This window comes from Calypte anna, chromosome 6, assembly GCF_003957555.1.
Source record: "Calypte anna isolate BGI_N300 chromosome 6, bCalAnn1_v1.p, whole genome shotgun sequence".
NCBI lineage: Eukaryota > Metazoa > Chordata > Aves > Apodiformes > Trochilidae > Calypte > Calypte anna.
Window position 1 is genome coordinate 34,749,999 of NC_044252.1, and position 20,168 is coordinate 34,770,166.

Here is a 20,168-nt window from a genome sequence, read left to right on the forward strand (position 1 = left end):
ATTAGAAATGCATCAAACTCTGGATGTTGTACAAAAGAGAGCTTCAATATGAAACATTAATTCTTTGAGAACAAAATATCCTTCAGATTCCTGCAGAACAACCTCCACAAATTCAACACATGGTCAATAAACTCCATTTAGATAAAGTTTTTCCCAGGATTTCCACTTCCTCCTCAAGCTGTGGGAAGTTTAAAACCCCACAGGCTTCAGCCTTCGCTTCAGCTCCTGACCGCAGTCACGGCACAGACCTGGGGACTTATTGCCAGTTCCAGGAGGTCTTATCTCATCTTCCGTAGCCTTATCCTGTTTTCCTTGTCCCTCTTTTTAAGAACAAGTATGAACTGATTGAAGAAATGCTCTTGGTCCTTCTTCTTCTGCACCAGGCGGAACCGCTGGTCCCGTCCGTATTTCTCTGCGAATTCCTTGAACGTGGTTCTGCAGAAAGGAGAGAGGTGACAAAGCTGTGCCAGGACACACCTGGGCTCTCTCTTCCCCCTGGATTGCACTTGGCTGCTCCCAGAGGCACTAAAAACGGGTGTGGGGGGGAATGAATGTCCGACAGGAGGATGAGGGCAGCCCAGGAGAGCCAAACCCTCCCTGTTCTGAGTGAGAACTCAGGGTGGAGGCTGCCAGGACAGCTGTGAACGAGTCACTGACATAGTTCCTGATGGGCTTTTACTCTGTGCCCTCTGGGACTGATGGACAAAGCTTCAATAATGAGCCTAGAATTGAGCAGAAACCCAGAACTGTGGCTAATTGCAAATTAATGCCTTTTGACTGTCACACTAATAACTGTACTTACTAATGTACTGCTAAAACTGCTATTAGTTGTACTGCCAACAGTGCTACTAACAGTGCTACTATCCATACTACTAACAGTACTACTAACCACACAACTAACAGTGCTAATAACTGTACTAGTAACCATGCTACTAACCACACAACTAACAGTGCTACTAACCATACTAACAGTACTACTAACCACACAACTACCCCTGTACTACTACCCCTTGAGCACACAGCCCCTGATGGGTGACCACCCTGGTTTCATCTTTCCTAAAAGGAGCCACAAATGAATTACAGCTGCAGGTGATGGGCACAGGGCTGCTGCCCCCCAGGGTCTCTCCTGGGACCTCAGCCTGGGGTCCAGCCCTTCCCAGCACCAGGGTGGTGCCTGCTGGGGGAGGTGATGCTGATTCTCTGCCCTCACATCACTCAACGTGAGTTTTCCCTCACAGGCTTGAACACAGCCCTGCTGGGACCTGCATCAAGCTGCTACTTTATCCATGAATATTCAATCTATATGAATATTTATTTAAAAAAAAAAAAAAAAAACCTCTTTGTAATTACCACTTCCCTGGAGGCTGATGTGCTGTTTGTTCCTCTGTGTCTAGACAGGTATGTATTACCTGCACAGTTTAGTGGAGAAAACTGTAATTTCTTAGTTCCAACAACTTAACCAGTCTTAAAATGTGTACATCTCTTTGTTTTCATATAAAATATAAATGAGCAAGTGCCAACCTAAGCACTGCATTCACCACTATGCAGCTTTGAATCCATTGCTTAAAAATCAATGTGGAAAAATAAATTATAGCATTACATGCTTTATTTTAATTTAGTGATGTGGCAGCAATACTAACTTTGTTAAATTATATTTCTTTTCTACCAAAGCCCAAACCTAGACACATTCTTTTCACTAGTTACACCTCTGTGCCTGATATAAATGAGATTTACCATCCAGGTACTGATTTTACACACCTGGTATATACGAGTGTCTGTGTCCTATGGTCTGACTTCACAGTTGTCCTTATAAATCAGATGTGCTATGCAAAATATTACACTTGATGACAGAGAGAGAGAGAGATGGGAACAAGGATAAAGATGGCATGTCCCCTTTCCCAGTAATACAACAAAATATTGCAAAAGCTTTGGGAAGAAGCCCGGGGGCAGCACTGGTGCACAAGCTGCTGCAAGGAGCTCAGTGTTACAGCATCCCTGGGCTGATAAGCAGAGGCTGAATGGCAAATCTTATCAGAACCAATCTCCAGGAGGTAAAGCCATACCTGGGCGATAACTTGGATTCTTCAAGGAGCTTTTTGAATTCTTCTTTGGCTAACAACAACTTATTTTTCTTTTCTTTGTATTCTTCTCTGATCCTGGTCTTGACAAACTGTTCAAATATCTTTCCAAGAAAGGGAAACAAGATACTGCATTTATTAACAAAGCCTTTATGGTATTTATGCTTGATCAAAGGGCTGTCAATCTTCCAGCCCACAGGTCTTATCTGCCCTCAGTGCTGGCTGCCTGGCACCCAGCTCAGCAGCTTCCCCTGGCACTGATGGATGTTCTCACACAATAAGGAGCTGGAAGAAGGGGTAAGTTGGACAGATAGCATCTTCATTCAAACATCAAGTGCAACATAAATCCAGATTTCCTGACTTCAGTGTCTCCCTCCTATTTCTGTGGCTTAAGTTATGAGTTTCACTTTGTCACAAAATTCTGCCAGCTGCTTTAATCACATTTCCAGTACCAAAAATCTGGCCCTGCTTGTTTCATGCTCCAAAAAGTGTGGCACACGAAGTCACTGAACAAAAGGAGCTGCTCCTCCAAATGCTATTACCTCCTCACATTCCCCACCCTTTCCACCACAAATTACACACATTAAATATGATTACTAGAGCTGCTTTCTCATCAGCCAGGAGGATGTGCAGGTGCAACTCTCATGAAAGTAACCAGATCACAACTGGTATTTAGGGTGGTATGGGGAAGTAGCACTGGAAAAATGCTACCAAAAAATGGCCATGAGAGAAGCAGCATCAAAAATCTGGTAAATCTGAATATATTATTCTGTTTTCAACTGCATAAAGTGGGTGTCAGAGGAGATGGAACAAAGGGAACAAGCAAAGTAGGTGACACTGTTATTGCTCTCCTTCCTGGTACCAGTGAAGTGACTATGGAGGTAATAAATCAAAATTAGCAGATACCTCATTATTTTCATACAGTTGCTCCTTTACCCTTCACTGGTCCTTGCTTAAACATAGCAGCCCCTTCCAGCCTTCAATAACTCCTTGGGAAATAGCAGTGAGTGAGGGGGCAAACCTCACCTCCAGAGCAGGTCCTGGGGTTCCTGGGCAGGGTGAGGACACCCAGCAGCAGCAGAGCTGCACTTCCAGAACCTGTTTCACCAAATCAGGCACCTGGTATAAGTTTAGCTTCCTTCTTCAACAGCTTCTTGGGAGGAAAATGGGGTCTGACTGACTGGCACTGCTCCCTGACCAACAGCCCCAAGTTTTACCTCCAAGTGTAGCATCTAAATTCCATTACACCCTTGGCATCTGCTCCCAGGCTTACTGGGTCTTAACTCTGATGTGCAGAGAAAACCTTTAGGAGCAAGTCTTCCCCTCCAGCTCTTACTCTGAGTTCCCACCATCTGCAGAGCCAACCTCTCCATGACTACAGGACAGCCAGTGACTTGTTCCTCATCACCCTTTCACTGAGCATTAAATAAACCCCACAGATGAAGTTCACCACAGCAGTGCTGCAAACACATTATGTGTGTTCCTGATGTAGTCATGATAAAATGAAAGAATACATCATTTTGATTGACTCATCAAGGTCTGGGTTTCATCCTTACTGATTCCCTGAAATAAACACAAAACTCCCTGCTTAGTCCCTTGACTAGAAGTATTTCCCATTCCAGCAGTTTCTCTTACATTTCCCTTCCCATATTTCATTATTATTGTATTTCGCTTTTTTTCTTAGGAGAGAGAATATTGGAAAGGGAGTAAATGAAGATGTATGTGCTCTGTCCCTCAGTAAATACCTCCAGGAAGCTCTCTGGAGAGCCACAAGATAATATGGGCCCCAGTGCAATGGAATAGGAATAAGGACATTTTTCATCATGTTTATTTAAAAAAATGGACAATTTCATATTCAAAATCTTTCCTTCTCCAGCATGGCAGAAGACTGGCAAGGAGGAGAAGTAACTACAGAATCATCCTGAGGTCCTTTTAGATCCTTAGTGCTAATTAATGCCCCCCAAAAATGAGGCAGCAAAAATCCCCCTTCCCCTTGCAACTTGCCAGGACAAGGGACCCCTTTCCAACAGCCACCCTGCCCCAGCCATGTGTGCCCAATACAGCAGCAAATGCCACCAAACTCCTAAAATATATTTTAAGTCATAAAAATGAAGCAGTCCCCACAATATTTAAATAATTGAGAGTGAAAACGTTTACCCTGTGGCCATTTCCCTCCCTGCCCCAGCTCCCCAGGCTGGGCAGGAGCTGTTCCTACAACCCCAGACTCTTCACGGCTCCTTTTTTAAAGGAGGCAGCACCTTCTCCCCAGCAGAACCTACACCAGGAGCCTCCCTGACAAACTTTAAAAAGGAATTTTAATTTTATGCCATTCTCTTTACCCCATCAAGGTAATGGCTCTGCTGTCAGGGGGAGCTGGGGGCTGCCAGCTGGGGTTCCCCTCACCTGCTTGCGTTCCTCGGAGTTCAGCAGAAGGTAGCGTGGATCAAACACTATTTTGTGCAGCTCTTTCTCCCACGTAGAAAATGCTGAAACCTGCGAAGTACACAAACACAGTTGCATTAAGGAATTTTAATAAGGATGTGAAGGAAGAAAATGTTCCAAGGTGAAGCGAAGGAGTAGTTCAGAAAGCTAATGAGCCCTCTGAAGGATGCCTCGGAGTGGCTGGAAGCTGAATTTCAATCTCTTTCTGGCAATGTTCTCTGGTCTCCCCCACACCGTTAGGATTGCATTGCTCTAGGACATTTCAGCAAGGGTCTGGGAGGTGCTCGTTCAGTGGTTTGGATGGGAAGAATGTGTAGCAGAGAGAAAAGTGTCAGTTTATTACCCCCTTTGCACAACAGAAGCATCCATTTCCATTCAAGTAATTATCTCAGCTTTAACTCCCCTTCCCTCCAGAACTTAAATTATACCACAAACAAGGGTGTCAGTGGGTGTGCACGCTGAACAACTGACAGTGAACACCTCCAAAAAGATCAGGTGTTTGGGTGTTAGCAGGAAAGGTGCAGTTTTCCCCCAGGAGCACAGCTGCCACATCTCCATCCCCAGGCTCCCCTTTTCCCCACTGTCCCCAGCTCTCCAGAGAGCCCAGCCCAGCCCCAAAGCCACTCCATGGGAGAATGTCCTGTTCTTCAGCCTGCCCTGGAACCTCTGCACAGCCGGGGGGCTGTAGGGACCACCACAAACCTCAGCAGGTCCCTTTGCCCAGGACAGTCCAGGAGCACAGGGCTGAACTCCCCAGCCTGATCCTGCTCCAGCATCATCGTTAATTACTTTGTCACAGAAAACTCCAGAGTGACATAAAACATTCTAATCACACCATCTAATTACAAAGAAGAGTAAATTCACTAAAAAAAAAAAAAAAAAAAAAGTATGTGAAGTATAATTAAAAAAGAGTAATTAAAAATCAAAGGGGAAAGCTCTGCTGATGCAAAGTGGGTTGGGACTGGATGATCTTCAATGTCCCTTCCAATCCAAACCAGTCCGGGCTGATTCTGTGACTGGGTTTCCTTTTAGAGTGGTTTGCACTGGAAGCTCAGGGATGTCTCTGTGTGTCTATTTCTAAAATGTTACAATAAATATTCTTATACTGATATAATTTGGGCAGGAAGGTTCAGATCTATGCTGAAAAACTCCATCTAGTTCAAGCTCTTTCTAATGCCACCAAGTAACTGCTTGGGAAATAACAACATTATGACACGATGGCAGGAGATGTTAATTAAGTCATCAGTTTAAAGTCCCCCTAATGGCCTCCCTGCTCTTCAAGCAATGCCAACCAGAGGCTCGTCTGGACATTTAAACAATGCTCAGGGAGAAAGCAAAGCACCCTATTATCTCTACATTTTTAACCAACAGCACAACCAAACAGTAAATTTCCTGAATTCCTTATTTTTATGAGCAGGTCTGACTCCTGCACTGAGAACACTTGAGGAATCCTATTATAGAACATCCCCAATACTTTCAGATTTTGACTTATTGCCCCCTGGCTTAGACTACGCCAGCAAAAGTCTTCAACTAGGATTCATTTATGGCACTTCTGCATTTGTTAAGCATAAATAACAAAAAGTATTAATAAAGGAGGTCTGGCACAGAGATAATTTACTGTTGAGCTCTGAAGCTCTAATTATCTACCTTTAAAGCTTGCTGATTACTTGTGATAAATTTTCTAGGCTTTACTGCCTAACAACAGACACCTTGTTGTTTTTTTTTCTTCACAGAAATTACAGGAACTTCTGCAGAATACATATTTGCAGAGCCTGGGAAGGAGGTATGAAACCTGCATAGACTGCTCCAGTGTAGCCCCAGTTATACTGGCAGGATTAGGACCTGGAGCTGGCGTGCTTATTGACCACCAGTCCTCTGGAAGAGGGGACAGTGGGAGGAGAGCTTTTGGGGAGGTGATTTTCTGTGGATAAATAATGGTATCCCAAATTCCTCATATTGATGGTAGCCTCTGCATGATCAACCCAGCTCAGGTTTCAAAACAAAACCAAAAATGAGTGTGCAGAACCAGTCACTGGATGCTCTCATGTGATCTGTAGCTCGTTTGTCACCGTTGGCCTGGAGGCTCACAGTGCTGATGGGTTTTATCTGGTAATTGAATTTATGCTCCATTTGTAGACCCATTCCCTTGCTGAGCTCATGGCAAGATGGCCACAACAGCTCTGAGCCCTCCCCTAACCAGTACCAGCTCTGCACCAGCAGCTCTGTGCTGGCCTGGGGATGGGGTGCTCTGGATGCTCTCTCAGCCTGATTATGGTCACCTCTTCTTGTCCCCATCCAGCCCAAAGCTCCTGCCCCACAGTCTCTGGGGCTCTTCTCAAGGGAGGCCAAGGACATCTGGGAAGGTCCAGGTTTTCTAAACCCTCCTGAGACACCCAAACATCCTCTCCCAGCAGGGTGGTTGGATTGGGATGGTCAGTGGTCAGTGAACTGGCTGCCACTGCTGGGAGCACTGGGGTTTGCCTGCTGAGACCTCTGCCATGCCAAAAGCAAAGCAAGATCCTGCCAGGGCTCTCTGTGAGCCTGGCCCTGGAGGACACAACTTCCACCCTTTGCTCAGTGTTCCATGAAGAGCCCTGGGCTCTGGGCAGCACCAGAGCTGGTTGCTGTCCCCAGGCTCTGGGCAGCAGTGCTGGAGGAGCCACCACCTCTGGTTATATCTGGGGCTGTCCATGGGGACTTTCTTTGGATCTGCACCTGCAAAGGGCTCTCAGTTCTTCCAGTCCACCCTGGAGTGGGTGATGTCCCAGGGAATGTCACAGTAAGGTACCACACAACCACCAGTTACTGGGCAGAGCCCCCCTCCCAAAAATTCTCCATTTGCCTGAGGAGTGGTGGCTGTGAAGCCATCCCTGAGGTGTCCCTGGTGTCCCCGCAGTGCCAGGGCTGTGTCCCTGGTGTCCCCGCAGTGCCAGGGCTGTGTCCCTGGTGTCCCTGCAGTGCCAGGGCTGTGTCCCTGGTGTCCCCGCAGTGCCAGGGCTGTGTCCCTCACCCCTCTCTCCAGCAGCATGTCTCGGAAGCGTGTGATGCGTTCCTCCAGGGGAGCTGAGCCCTGCCCTGCTGCTGCCTCCTCAGCTTTCTCCTCCTCTTCAGCCTTCCCCTGCTCAGCAGCTTGGCCATCTTCTGTTCTTTAACAAGGCAAGAGAGAAAACAGTTGAATAATTGTCAGCTCAGGAGGGGATTTTTAGCCCTCTCCAGGCCAGCAGGACCTCTCCTGGTGCTGCTGTGACCCGGAGCCTCAGCTCTGACCCAGCCCCAGGGCTCCAGCTCAGGGATGTCCAGCACTGGCACTTCAGAGGAGTTTTTCAACTCACACTTGGAATCAGACTCTGCTCTGGATCCCTGCTGCTGTCACTTAGTGCTTTGTACAAACTAAAACTTTTAGGGAAGATCAGGAGCATCCAGAGGCTCCAGTGAGGATGAGGAGTAAGGTGATTGCTTTCCAGCCTCCTATGGCACAACTGCACTTCCTACCCATACAATTCCCATCACAAGGGAACAACGCTTGGTTTGAGATGTCCACAGGAAAACACTTTCTGATCTCCAAGCAAACAAATCAGAGAGTGCAACGTGAGCCTCAGGGTATTGCCTTCCTTCTACAGATAATTACATTTCACCTGCATTTATCCCCAAACAGTGCTGCATCCCTGGTGGTTTCAGGGGTACCTCACAGCATGACAGAAGCTTCTACACTGTCACAGCAACTTTCATTCTGTGACCTGGTCTGCAAAAAGCCCGACCCAAATTCTAGCACACACAGAGAGCTTCTGCAGGCAGCTCTGTGGTGGTCTCAGTCTGCCCAGCTTGAACTGGATTTACCTGTTTGCTTTGGGAAAAAAAAACTATATGAAAAAAATTTTAAAAAAGAGTTTCTGCAAGGAAATAAAAATAATAAAAGGTAAGTTAAGCAAGTATATAAAAAAGATGGTCCTTATTCAGGTCTCATGACTTTGGGTCACATAACTAACAGTGTCCTTTTGAGTGTAAAGAAAGTCAGAGACAGAAAAACCCAAAATCATAATTCATCTTTCAAGTGAGCAAGGCACAGAAGCCCAGCAAAGAGGAGAAAATATTCCTTATTCCCACTGCCCAACCTTCCAGCACAGCTCAGTGAGCCTGAGACTGCTCTGACACTGCAGTCTTGCAATGAGTGCATTTTTCTGGAGTTCTGGGGAAAAGCTTCTGGAGTGCTGGAATTCCATTTCTGTGCATTAGTGGAGATTTTCCCATTTTCTCATCCAGTCAGAGAGAGGAATCCCTTCCCTAGCACAGGGCACAATACTGCCCATCACTGTCACACCCACTGATGTCACTGAGGGTGTTCTTACATACTTTTACTAAATAAATATACGAAATATAAATGATTATGCCATTCATAAATAGTAAATGCTGTGTAAACAGTAGAAGTACATAGTGTATATAAAACATCATATTTAATACTAAGCATTAAATGTTCAAGTAGTCTGAGCACTGAACTCAAAATATCTGATTCTTCCTTCATAATAACACAAATCTACATAAAAATCTTCACAAGATCCTAAGAACTACCCAATGTAGGAGCACAGGGATGGCAATACAAAAGAGAACAGAATCATCATCAATACATTCCCTTGGAAAATACATGAGTTTGTTGTGCTCACTCATCATGAAGCCCTCAAGAATATAGCACATTATTCAGAGATTTTACACATTTATTTTATTAATGCCCCAAACCAGCATCTTGCTGCCAGCCAGCCCACAGGAGCAACTGATGCTGTGTGCAGTTACTGGCTGAAGAGAATAAAATGTCCTTAAGGTAATTATAAACTCACAAGTGTTTACTTCATCTCCTCCTCTTTTGGCAGAGGGGGGAGGGAGCTGCTTGTTGGGCACTTGGCTTTGTGCCAGTTCCTGCATGAGAATTTGAAGTGCATCTGGCAATAAAGGTCAAATAACAGCACAATAACAGAAATACCTCCAGCTATTCCTGAGCCTGGAAACCCTGACACCACTGAACACATCCCTGCCTGGCATCAATGGACTGAAAGCTTTTATCCAGTGCCTTGGGCATAACCCCTGCCCCAGCCAGCCTGGTTTAGCTGTTCCAGAGGAGGTGGGAATCACTCAGACAAGCCCAGAGACAGATAATTCAGAGGCTGGTGGAGGCTGGGGGGGATTGGCTGCCCTGGGGATGCTGCTCAGGATGTTTTGCTGCAGTTACCCCCAGCGCAGAAAATAACTGCATTTCTCTGTGCACTTATTCATCCCAGGCTTCCCAACACCACGGACAGATAAGTAAACTTTAGAACTTACTTGTTTCTCTTAGTCTTGATGCTAAGATCATCATTTTCATCCCCTGGACAGGAGCTAACACATTTATCTGCTAAAAAGGAATACACAGTTATTAGACTTGAACTAGATCAATGGGGATTCAAATTCCTCAGATTAACTTTTCATTTCTTGCCTCTGGCCCCTGCTCAGGTGTTTACTATTTCTCATTCTCCAAGGGGTGTTTTAAAAATAACATATTTCATCAGGTCCTCAGAAACGCCTTCATCCAAATGAAAGAGACTGCAATAAACCCCATCACTTTCATTCTGAAAAGCTCCTCATGACTCACGATGTGAACAAAATTGTCCACTGCTCATTTGTGACATGATTTAAATCTTGTTACTGCTTCACCTGACACTCCTTCCTCCCTTCCCTTAAGAACACAGCTACAAGGACATTTCTGCAAAATTATTGCAGTCCTGGCACCAGAACCTCCCTCCTCAGCCCATTTCTCTTTAGGACAGAAGCAGATCCAATGCTGATTTCCAGAGTGGAAATGGGGAAGGAGGTGAAACACAAGGTCTGGTCCTGTGCCCACTGAATCCCCTCGCAGGACCAGACCCGGGGCAGGATTACAAAGAGTCTGAGAAGGGGAGGCAGCTGAGCACAGCATCTCCTGACAGGCTCCATCCTTTGGCAGTCATCTTCCCATGAAATCATGAAGCAGATCACTGCCCTGATCTGATGGGCTATCAAGCTCAGTGCTGATTAATTAAATCATGCAGCTAATCCCAGCCATGTTGTGAGTTCTGGCTCATTTTCCAGAACAAAGAGGAAACACCAGCAGTTACCTGGTGAGTTAAAGCCTTGTCAATCCCTTGGCCAGATGCAAAAACCTGATTTGCAACTTTGTCCTGGTACCCATGTGTCACACAGAAGCCTGGGAGCTTCCCCATGATTGCTGGGGAATTCATACTTTGGTCTGAATGCTAAAGGGTCCAAAATATTTGTGGGGACAGGGGAAATTAAATTCTGGGTCTGAATTGGGATCATACCAAGTAGGAATCAACATGGCATTTTCTGTCAGTTTTCTTTTAGTTGGCTGAAAACCAAACATCCTCAGACAAACAAACCAGTTAGCAGGTAGGGGAATAGGAGTAAAGATTGTTTTTCTCAGTTGGAATAAGATAGAAATACTTCAAGGAATCTTTGAGGGAAAATAGGGCTACTTTGGTCAGTCTGTCTGTACAGAGACAGTAGAGTGATGGCAACAGGGATAAAAAGAGAGCTCTGCCCAGAAGATTTTGCACACAGGAGCAGCTCTGGAGCCAGGCTGAGAGAGTTGGGGGTGTTCAGAGAGGAGAAGGCTGCAATGGGGAGACCTTAGAGCACCTTCCAGTGCCTGAAGGGGCTCCAGAAAAGCTGGGGAGGGACTTGGGACAAGGGCCTGGAGGGATGGGATGAGGGGAAGGGTTTCAACTGGCAGAGATGAGATTTAGGTGAGACATTGGGAAGAAATTCTTTGGTGTGAGGGTGCTGAGCCCCTGTGCCAGGTTTCCCAGAGAAGCTGTGGCTGCCCCATCCCTGGCAGTGTCTCAGCCCAAGTGGATGAGGCTTGGAGCAACCTGGGCTGTGGGAGGTGTCTTTAAGGTCCCTTGCAGCCCAAAGCAGGCTGGGGTTCTAAAATGAATGTGTGCAAGTCCTGGGAACTCCATCTCTGTGCCTGTGCCTGGCTGGGGTCAGGGTCCTGATCCTGGGTGACATCCCCGTGGGTGGGACCAGGCTGGTGCTGGTCCAGCTGCAGCTCCTCCATCCTAGGGGCTGGCCTGCTGGGAACCCATTACTGCAGAGCCACAACATCTCCATAAATCTCCCTAAGAACTGATACTTTGTGGAGGCAGAGTAATTGATAAATTGACAAATGAGTAATTTTTCATTTCTGCCTGAATTACAAATGCACTTGATCTTTCAGCTGAGCAATGCTCAGATAACCTACAGCTCCATGGGAGTAACTACACTTGCCAACTTTTTTTGTGCCTTTGATTTAAAAATTCCAATTAAAACTCAGCAGCAGCAACTAAGCTAAACAAATTTGGCAGCCATTGTTGCAAACACACAGCTCATTTGTGTTATTTATTTACTGGAGATTACAAGCCAAGAGAAATGGTAACAAATAACTTCTTTCACCTCAGCAGCTAATATATACTAATTATAACCTGACTATTTCCAACACTGAGCAACTGCAAGTCCCAATTAAATCAAAGAAGATGAAGACTATTAGCAACAATGAAAACCATGGTCATAAAGACTGGTGCATGAATCAAATCTTGGTGGTACTTAAAGACAATAAATAAAAAGGGTGGAACACACAGCAAAAACCCCATAGATTTTTGAAGGGGCACATATCAACCATGACTTCAGGCTCTTCTCATTAACTAACTATAGACCATGAACAAGGACCCTTGGTTGGCCATCATTCCCCCTTGTCAGTAACTAATTGATCTTTCACTATATCCTGCAACAAACTTATGCCACGTTTTTCTCTTCAAGACTGAACTTCATCATACACACTTTGGAATGATCAGATATACAGCCCAAGTAAATCCAGCCAGACACAAAAATTGTATCTGTACAAGCATCTGGTATAAATTCCAGCCCGTGTAATGACAGTATGTGATGACAAGGGCTGCAGTCTCTGCAGCTCTGCTTCAGTGACCTCCTGCGAACACAGCAACCCTGATTACAGCTCACCCTGCTCCACACCCTGTGTCCAGCCCCTCTTTTGGGGTGCTGGGCTGGGGGCTGTGCCCAGGGATCCCTGTGGCCCCATGGCTGGAGCGTGAAGGGCAGGGCACCCCCCGAGACCTGGGAGCTGTTTAGTTATCAGGTAAAACACTTTAAAGGAATGACAAAAATCTCTCTTATTTCCCCCCTCTCCATATTTTTCTATGGAAAGGACACGTGTGGGCTGAGCAAGGGTCTCCAGTGACAGTGCTGTAAAGCAGAACATCCATGAACTGGATGTTCCAAGCAGCATTTCAGACAAGTGCCAGGCACCCAGGTGCCCTGCAGCACCCGCAGGTCTTACCAACACCATTCCATAGGAAAGGAAAGGGAAAGCATCAGGAAACAAACTGCAGATGATGGGCAAGGCCAGAGCTGTCCTTTCAACTCTCTTTTGCACCCGTGTATCTGACACTTCTGTTTAGAAGCTGCCTGACAGGGTCAGGTTGAGATGAAAGCACCCAGGTTTCCACCAAACCTTTTACCACTCTTTAGAGATTTACTACTGGGATTCACCCCACCTCTTACCATTGGTTGGGGAGTGATTAACTACAGAGAATCTGCTTTTGCCTAACAGCTGAATAATGTGCTGCCAACACATTCCTAATGTACATCTTGGAAAGAAAGGCAATAAAACATAAAGACAGCATCTGCTGAGGTCTGGTTTGTACACCCAAGATTCACCCAGTACAAGAAGCCACCTGTGTCTGCATTGCTAATGAGAAGACTCCATCCCCAGCTCAGTGGAAGTCAGGATTTCACAATAAACCCCAACTTCAACACCAAATCTCCAAAGGAACCCCCTTCTAATTACTTTCACTCAACGTGTTTAGTGACCAGGGTCATTCCTCGAGTTTAAGCAGAGGCAAATAATCCCAGGGCTTTAGTTACTTGCTGCAGCCTCCAGCTTGCGCTTGTGAGGAGGATCCTCGATGATGCGATTGATGTCACCGCGGTGCTTCAGGTCCCCTGGCTTCTCCCAGACTGACAGCTGCATTGTAGGGTTGAAGAAGAAGACCCGGTCATCTCCAGTCCAGACTACACACCTATTCCAAGTGATAAACTATGCTTAGATAATGCCAGGTACACCCAGAAACAAGAAATTCACCCGCAGGGTGAGTCTCCTTCTCAGGCTGACAACCCCAGGCCCTGCCAGCCCATGCCTTGGGTACAGAACCTCTCTCCATATCAATGAAACGGCATAGAAATGGTCCAAACACCCCAAAAAAACACCCTGTAGCAGGTGAAGTATTCTATCACGAAAGGGAGAAACAACCAGGTCAACAGGAATGTTGTGGTGCTCACCACAGACAGCACATTCTGATGCTGAGGGCAGCAAGCAGGACCTGGCAGCAGGTGGGCATCACCCAGAGGACCAGGAGGGGATGAACCCACCAGGGCTGCACATCTCCCCCTCCCAGCAGCCCACCAGGGAGTGCTGGGCAAGGGCCAGGGCCCTGGGGACCATGGGCTCAGCTTACCATGGGGATCCTGGCACTGGGGTGGATGCCACCGGCTTGCTGCCGCTTGACGCGCTGTCACCCTCCTTCATCAGCTTAAAGGAATGATCCTTGAGAGAGAGAGAGGAGCCAGCAATTAAAGCTGGTGCAGAGCCTGTTGGTGCCACACAAATCACTCTCCTTAATGCCAAGTGGATTAACCCCAGGGCCACTGTTCCACCAGCAGCTTTATGGACAAGCAGCAACCCAGAGAACAGCCCAGAGCGGTGGGAATGGGGCTGGGGGGGAGGCACGGGGGGAAGGCAGGGATCTGGCTCCACGAGACACCAAAACATGAGAAGCACGTTCTTAATTAAAAAGTAATAAAGTGTATGTCCAGAGGTCTTCATCCTTGGCTTGGAGAGAGCCTGGAGACAGCGGTGTGAGCGGAATGTGCCAAAGGAAAATGAACTGCAGAGCAGCTCAGGTCCTGCTCCAGCAGCCCCAGCTACACATCCCTGCTCCAGGGGGGCCTCCAGCATCCCCCCCAGCTGCTTCCTCAGCCCCAGATGTCCCCTCCTTGGGTGAAGGGTGCCCCCTTTTAGCTTTAGCCCTTTGCATCAAGTCTGCACAGGCTGTGCAGGAAGCTGATACTCCCATTCCTTGCAGAGAGGCTGGGAGTGTTATTAATTTTCCTTTACATCATAATTCAAGCTTTTTTAGAAAAAGCTGATGAAGTTACACACTTAGTGCTGCCCATCTCTAAGAAGCACGTGACGTTTCTTCTCCTTTTACATTCATTTCAATTGCAATTATCTGCTAAGGAGGGCTACAGAAGTGCCCAGCATCCTCAGTCAGTAACACCAAGAGGGTTGGGGGACAGAAAAAAACCAATCCCTCCTTGCCCCTGGGGCTGATGGTGTGAGAAGCAGCAGGACATCCATGAGGAAACCCTGCTCTGAGCAGGGCCAGCCCCAGCTCCACAGGTCCCAGCCACCACCACAAGGTTTAAAGAGGTTTCTAGAAGAAAAACCATCCCAGACCTTATTGCCATGGCTCTCCACAGGGACACCCTTCCTCTCTGTGTGTAAAATCAGGGTGGGTGGGCAGGAGGGTCTGCTCCGTTCTTTGCCATTGTCTGCAAGGGGAAGAGATTTATTTTTAGTGTGCAATGAATACAACAAACCCAAACTGGCAAAACAACCCCCAAAGCACTCCCTGGGCTGCTGCAGGGACAATAAGGAAAGCCCAAAAGGCAGCAGCTGGGACAAACAAACCTAACAACAAGAACAAAAGTAATTTTCACAGTAAGATGTATTCATAAAGACAGCTTTCTATTCTTTGAACTGTTTGGGGATGGGGTTTTTTGTTTGGTTTTAGTTTTTTGGGTTTTATTTGGTTGGTTGGTTTTTGTTTCCTCATCAATGTTGCCGAGCAGCATGGTATTTCTTGGCATTTCCAGCTCTTGACTCTTCTGCTCATGCTCTGAAATAGTCCCTGAAGCAGCAATGAGCCCATGAGCTGCTGATGGAACCAAGTGCTGCCCAGATTCAGTCCCTCCCCCAGGAACAGGAGAGGAGAGGAGCAACACACTGACATGGAGCAGTGACTTGGGGAACAGTGATTAACTGACCTGGGATTTGTTCTTCCCTTTAATAGGGAAATGACACTAAACACAGTCTCAGCTCTGCCTCTTTCTCTTTCTAACTATTTATATAGTCCCTGGGGAAAAAAGCTTTTATTATTGTTAGAATTTTGATTCTTTTATAGTCTCCATTATCATGTTGGTTTAAGAAGTAGCCAAGATCTTTCATTTGTGTATATTCATAAGCACACATGCTTGGGGAACAAGAAAACACATTTACCTAGCTATGCAAGCATTAACACAAATAAATAAATGCCAGCTGGCAGACTTAAACAAACTGTTGCACATGCAAAATTCAGGAGGGGATTTTCCCACAGGCAACGCTGAAGAAGGGAGTCAGGAGACAGCCCCAGCAGCTCTGGTTTGATGCAGAGGAAGGTACAAATCATGGTGTAAACCCCTGCTGCCCTTGCCCAGGTTGTTTCTAAGTGAAGACTGGTCTGAAATAGGGCATGGAGATAGCAGTGGGGCCCCAGCAGGAGGCCCTGGGGCAGCTGCTCTCCCTGACCCTCACACACCTTTGCCTGGAGACACTCTGTGCTCCCAGTGCCTGGGATACCTCTCCTTTCCTTCCTCCTAGGAAAAGCTCCCTCACAGCATCCCACGAGGAAAGCTGAAGCTCCAGGGAAGGACCTGGGTGCTTCTGCTCTGCCCATGCTGGAGGACAGCCAGGAAGATGTGTGTCTGCCTTCCCCTGGCAGCTCAGGTTTGCTCTTCTCCCATTAATCAACCTTTTAACCCCACTCTTTAACTTAAGTGGACAAAATAAACTGCAGTCTGCCAGTTATTAAGCCACCACAGCAGACTTCCAGCATAATCACACAGGGGATTTCCTGCCCTTAAACTCAGCTGCCTCATTACCACCTTGCTGTAGTGCTGCTGCAGGTCGGGCTGGAGATGGGAGGAGGAAGAGCTTTGATGAAGGAGGCTGCTCTGGCAGGTAGGGAGACATGAATAATTCACAGTGTGAAAAGTACAGGTGAGGCAGCAGAGCTGTTCAGGGTGTATCACAGAGGATGCAGGGGGACCATCATCCACACCTGATTAAAAAAGCAGAACTGGAGAGGGAGAGGGAAGGAAGAGGGATGAGGGACAAAAATTCACTCACTCTGGAAGTTCCTATGAAAAAGAGAGAATAAAAAATTGCTTTGCAGAGGTATCTGGAGCTGAAATCTCCATTAAACTCCAAGAAAATTTAAACCTTGGACTCTAAATGTTTCAGAGAACTGGATTTACTCCAAGCACACCCACCTACAGACTCAGCTTTCAGTATCCCACCACTACCTCTTCAGGTCAGTTCTGTCTCTCCTCACAACCTGGTTGCTTTTTGTTTTTAAGATTAGCCTAAAACCTACAATTTCAGTTTTCAACAAGCTGCCCAGCTCCTGACTTCACAACAGCATTGTATGAGGAATTTGACATTATCAGAGAAGACGTTCATAATTTCCTATCAAAATCAGATTGCTTTTTGATTGTGATTTGCAGCACATATTTGGGAATCTAAATAAAGCCACGAGATGTCCTCCAGCTTTTGGGAATGGCACTATATCCCCTCTCACAACAACACACACACATTCCCACGACAGCCTAAAGCATCCTTGGAGGCTTCAGCCAAAAGGGCTCCGTGGAGCAGCTACCCAAAAGATCACCACATTACCCTGGTAATGATCCTCACCACCACTGGCCTGGGAAAGGGAAAGCCCAAGGACATATCAGACACTTGCCTTTTTTTTTGTAGCATCAAATGCAAAGCTGCTGCCAGCTGCAGGCTGAGCAGACAGGACCTGAAGCCCTGGGGATGCACTAAAGCAAACACCATAGCGTTGGAGCTGAGTTTTTGAGGGCTCCCCCCCACTTGTAGGCAGTGTGGGGAGCAGGGCATGGCAGGGAGCACACAAAGACACAGCATGTGCTGGGGGAGCAGGATGGGCACACAGAAACACAGACACACACACCTGGGAGTGCTGCATCCATCAGGTTGGTGGCCATGAGCGTCACCGCCGGCGCAGCCACAGCCCTCACCCTGGTCACTTGTGTAGGCAGCAAAGGACCCACATGAGCATCCAGTCTGGAGGCAGAACCTGCATGCAAACCAGAAGGACACTTTTTGGGTTGTTTGTTTCCCTGGTAAACAGAAATGCCCTGGAAAAGCTCCCTTTGCTTCCAGCCGTGTTTCACAGAACATTCTCTAACCTCCTGCTAAGCATTTCCTCTCATTTGCACAATAAAACAATCCTGGGGTGAGGTTCTGGTCCAGGCTGCCCACAGCATCCATTGACCCTCAGCAAATAAACCTCAGTGTCATTTTTAAATTAACAAAACCCTGACCCTCACACCAAGGATCTGCAGGGTCATATTAGTGCTTTCAGAAGAGCTTACAGCAAAACCCGTTTTCTCATTTAAGTCTGAAAAACACACCTCCCGTTTCTACACATGCCCTATCAGAACAGGTGAGAGCCCCCAGGGATCTACAGCAGCCCAGAACAAAGCAAAATGGGCAGCAGGAGATGCTCCCAGATCCTTAACATCAAAGGAGAGGGGAGACCAAGCAGCCCCGTGCTGCTCTGGCCATCTCTTCCCTGGGACAGCAGCACAGAGACCGGGAGGCACGGGGAGGATTAACTGCAGGCAGAGCAGGAAAAACACCAGAAAAGGAAACCCTTCATTGTTTCTTGTTTCTCTTTTTCTTTTTGCCATTAAGCTAGAGGAGAACTTCCTGCAAGACACAACCAGTAGCACAGTAATTACCCTACAAGGTACTGTTACAGATTTCGTCTATATTTTCTTTGAAGAAATAACAACAAATAAAGCCCTTACACAGAGCAGCAGGTCAGGGTGATGGGTGCTCTGCTGCCTACAGCATGGAATTGCCTCTAGAGGCACTTGTAACCTGGCCAGCTCTAAGTAAGACACTGAACCATTTTCCTGCTCTAGACAATGTTTGGTCCTCAGGCAACAACTCTTTCTTTTCTTCTCCTTCTGTCAAAGCCCCTGGCAAAAGTATTAACTTTGATGAGCTCACTCACTTCATAAAGAAAGGCTGAGGAACCATCAATCCCAGCCCTGCCATCTGAGGTGCCTCTAATTACAGGGAGCAATGCAGAGCAAGCTCACACCAACCCCTCCAGCTGCACAGGGATGCCCAGCAGGACACAGGAGTGAACAGACTGAAATTCAGGTCTCCACATCCTTGGAGACCATTTCTCAGGCTAGGATTTCCATCTGAAACTTAGATGTATGTTTGTACACAATTATTTCCATGAGTAATACTTCATAGAGCAAGAGTTGTTTGGTTTTCTTTGGCTTTTCAAGTTAATGTCAATAAAAAGGGAACTTCCATCCTCTCCTTTCCCTGAGCCATCAGACAGACTTAGTGGGATGTCCTCTCCTGCTCTCCCCTGCTGCTGCTGAGCCCTGGCACACCAGTGCCCTGCTGCCTGCATCAGCTCTTTGGAATTTATCCACAATGACCACTGTGCAAGGCAACAACACCACCAAGTACTGGAGATGAGCCCAGCTGGGCATCTCTTGGCTTCTCCTCTTCCACCTTTAAATCTGCCAAGCAGGGAAGGTTCACAGCCCAGCTCTTGGGCTGCTAAAGACCTCCTGGGGGGACAGGGAGAGACCCCCAAGACTGGAATGATTTTCATAAGGTGCTTAATTATCTCCCTGTCATTAGTCTCACACCACTGGAGCCAAGCTCTGCTCCTCTGGTTACCACAGCCTGTGCTGCACGGGGAGATGTGACTTCCCATTATATAATTTCAGCTGCTTCTTTATGTTGATTTATTGCCACATGCAGGAAACATTAAATTATCAGTGCATCTTCTGATGGCATGGAAGCAATTAACTCCCAGCTTCCACCCATACTGGAGTCGAGCAGATCCAGATATACACACACATATATATTATTTCATACATGCAGACCGAGTGCAACTGTTTAGTTTAATTATATCTGATGCTCACCAAATAATCCTGAATGATTTAAGGCAATCATAACCTTTAAGGAATAAATATTTATGCTTTCTAGTTCTTTGCACTCATCAAAAGCAGTCTTGGCAAGAGATGGGTTTGGAATACAAATAAACTCTGAGGATCGAGTTGAATGTCATTCAGGATGAGGTTTTGGGGTGAGCTGAACACGACCTGAACTGGACGAGCACCTAAACACAAACACAACACACACACTCGGTGCACTTCATGGTTAGGTTTAAGCACATTTTACTATAAAGCAATATTGAGGAGGGGGAGGATAAAAAAGATCATCTCTGAAGTTTCTGATGATGGCTGGAGCCAAGCAGCTCTGCCCAGCAAGTCCTGCCCTGGGAGAGCATCTGTCCAGCAAAGGTTATTTCAGTGCTGGTGTGTTTTACTGGCACTTGCAAACCCAACCCACCTCTGTGCAACTCACACAGGGACATTACAAGGACAAAGGAGGACAACAGCAGGCTCAGAACCCTGTAGATCCTCTGCTAGTGTTACACTGCCCTGATCTGCATCCCTGCTGATGGG

The 20,168-nt window shown here is 46.8% G+C and overlaps 1 protein-coding gene across 1 annotated transcript in view; it reads right to left on the minus strand.

Moving 5' to 3' along the window:
* Nucleotides 1-278: 278 nt before the first annotated feature.
* TCERG1L (transcription elongation regulator 1 like) overlaps nt 279-20,168 on the minus strand; it is a 40,725-nt gene continuing 20,835 nt past the window's right edge. The window contains exons 5-13 of the mRNA XM_030453464.1: nt 17,612-17,737; nt 15,055-15,149; nt 14,054-14,142; nt 13,464-13,618; nt 9,831-9,900; nt 7,531-7,666; nt 4,482-4,571; nt 2,064-2,182; nt 279-435 (exon numbers count right to left, since the gene is read on the minus strand). Of these exons, the coding sequence (XP_030309324.1) occupies nt 279-435; nt 2,064-2,182; nt 4,482-4,571; nt 7,531-7,666; nt 9,831-9,900; nt 13,464-13,618; nt 14,054-14,142; nt 15,055-15,149; nt 17,612-17,737 (1,037 nt within the window). The remainder of the gene's footprint in view (nt 436-2,063; nt 2,183-4,481; nt 4,572-7,530; nt 7,667-9,830; nt 9,901-13,463; nt 13,619-14,053; nt 14,143-15,054; nt 15,150-17,611; nt 17,738-20,168) is intronic.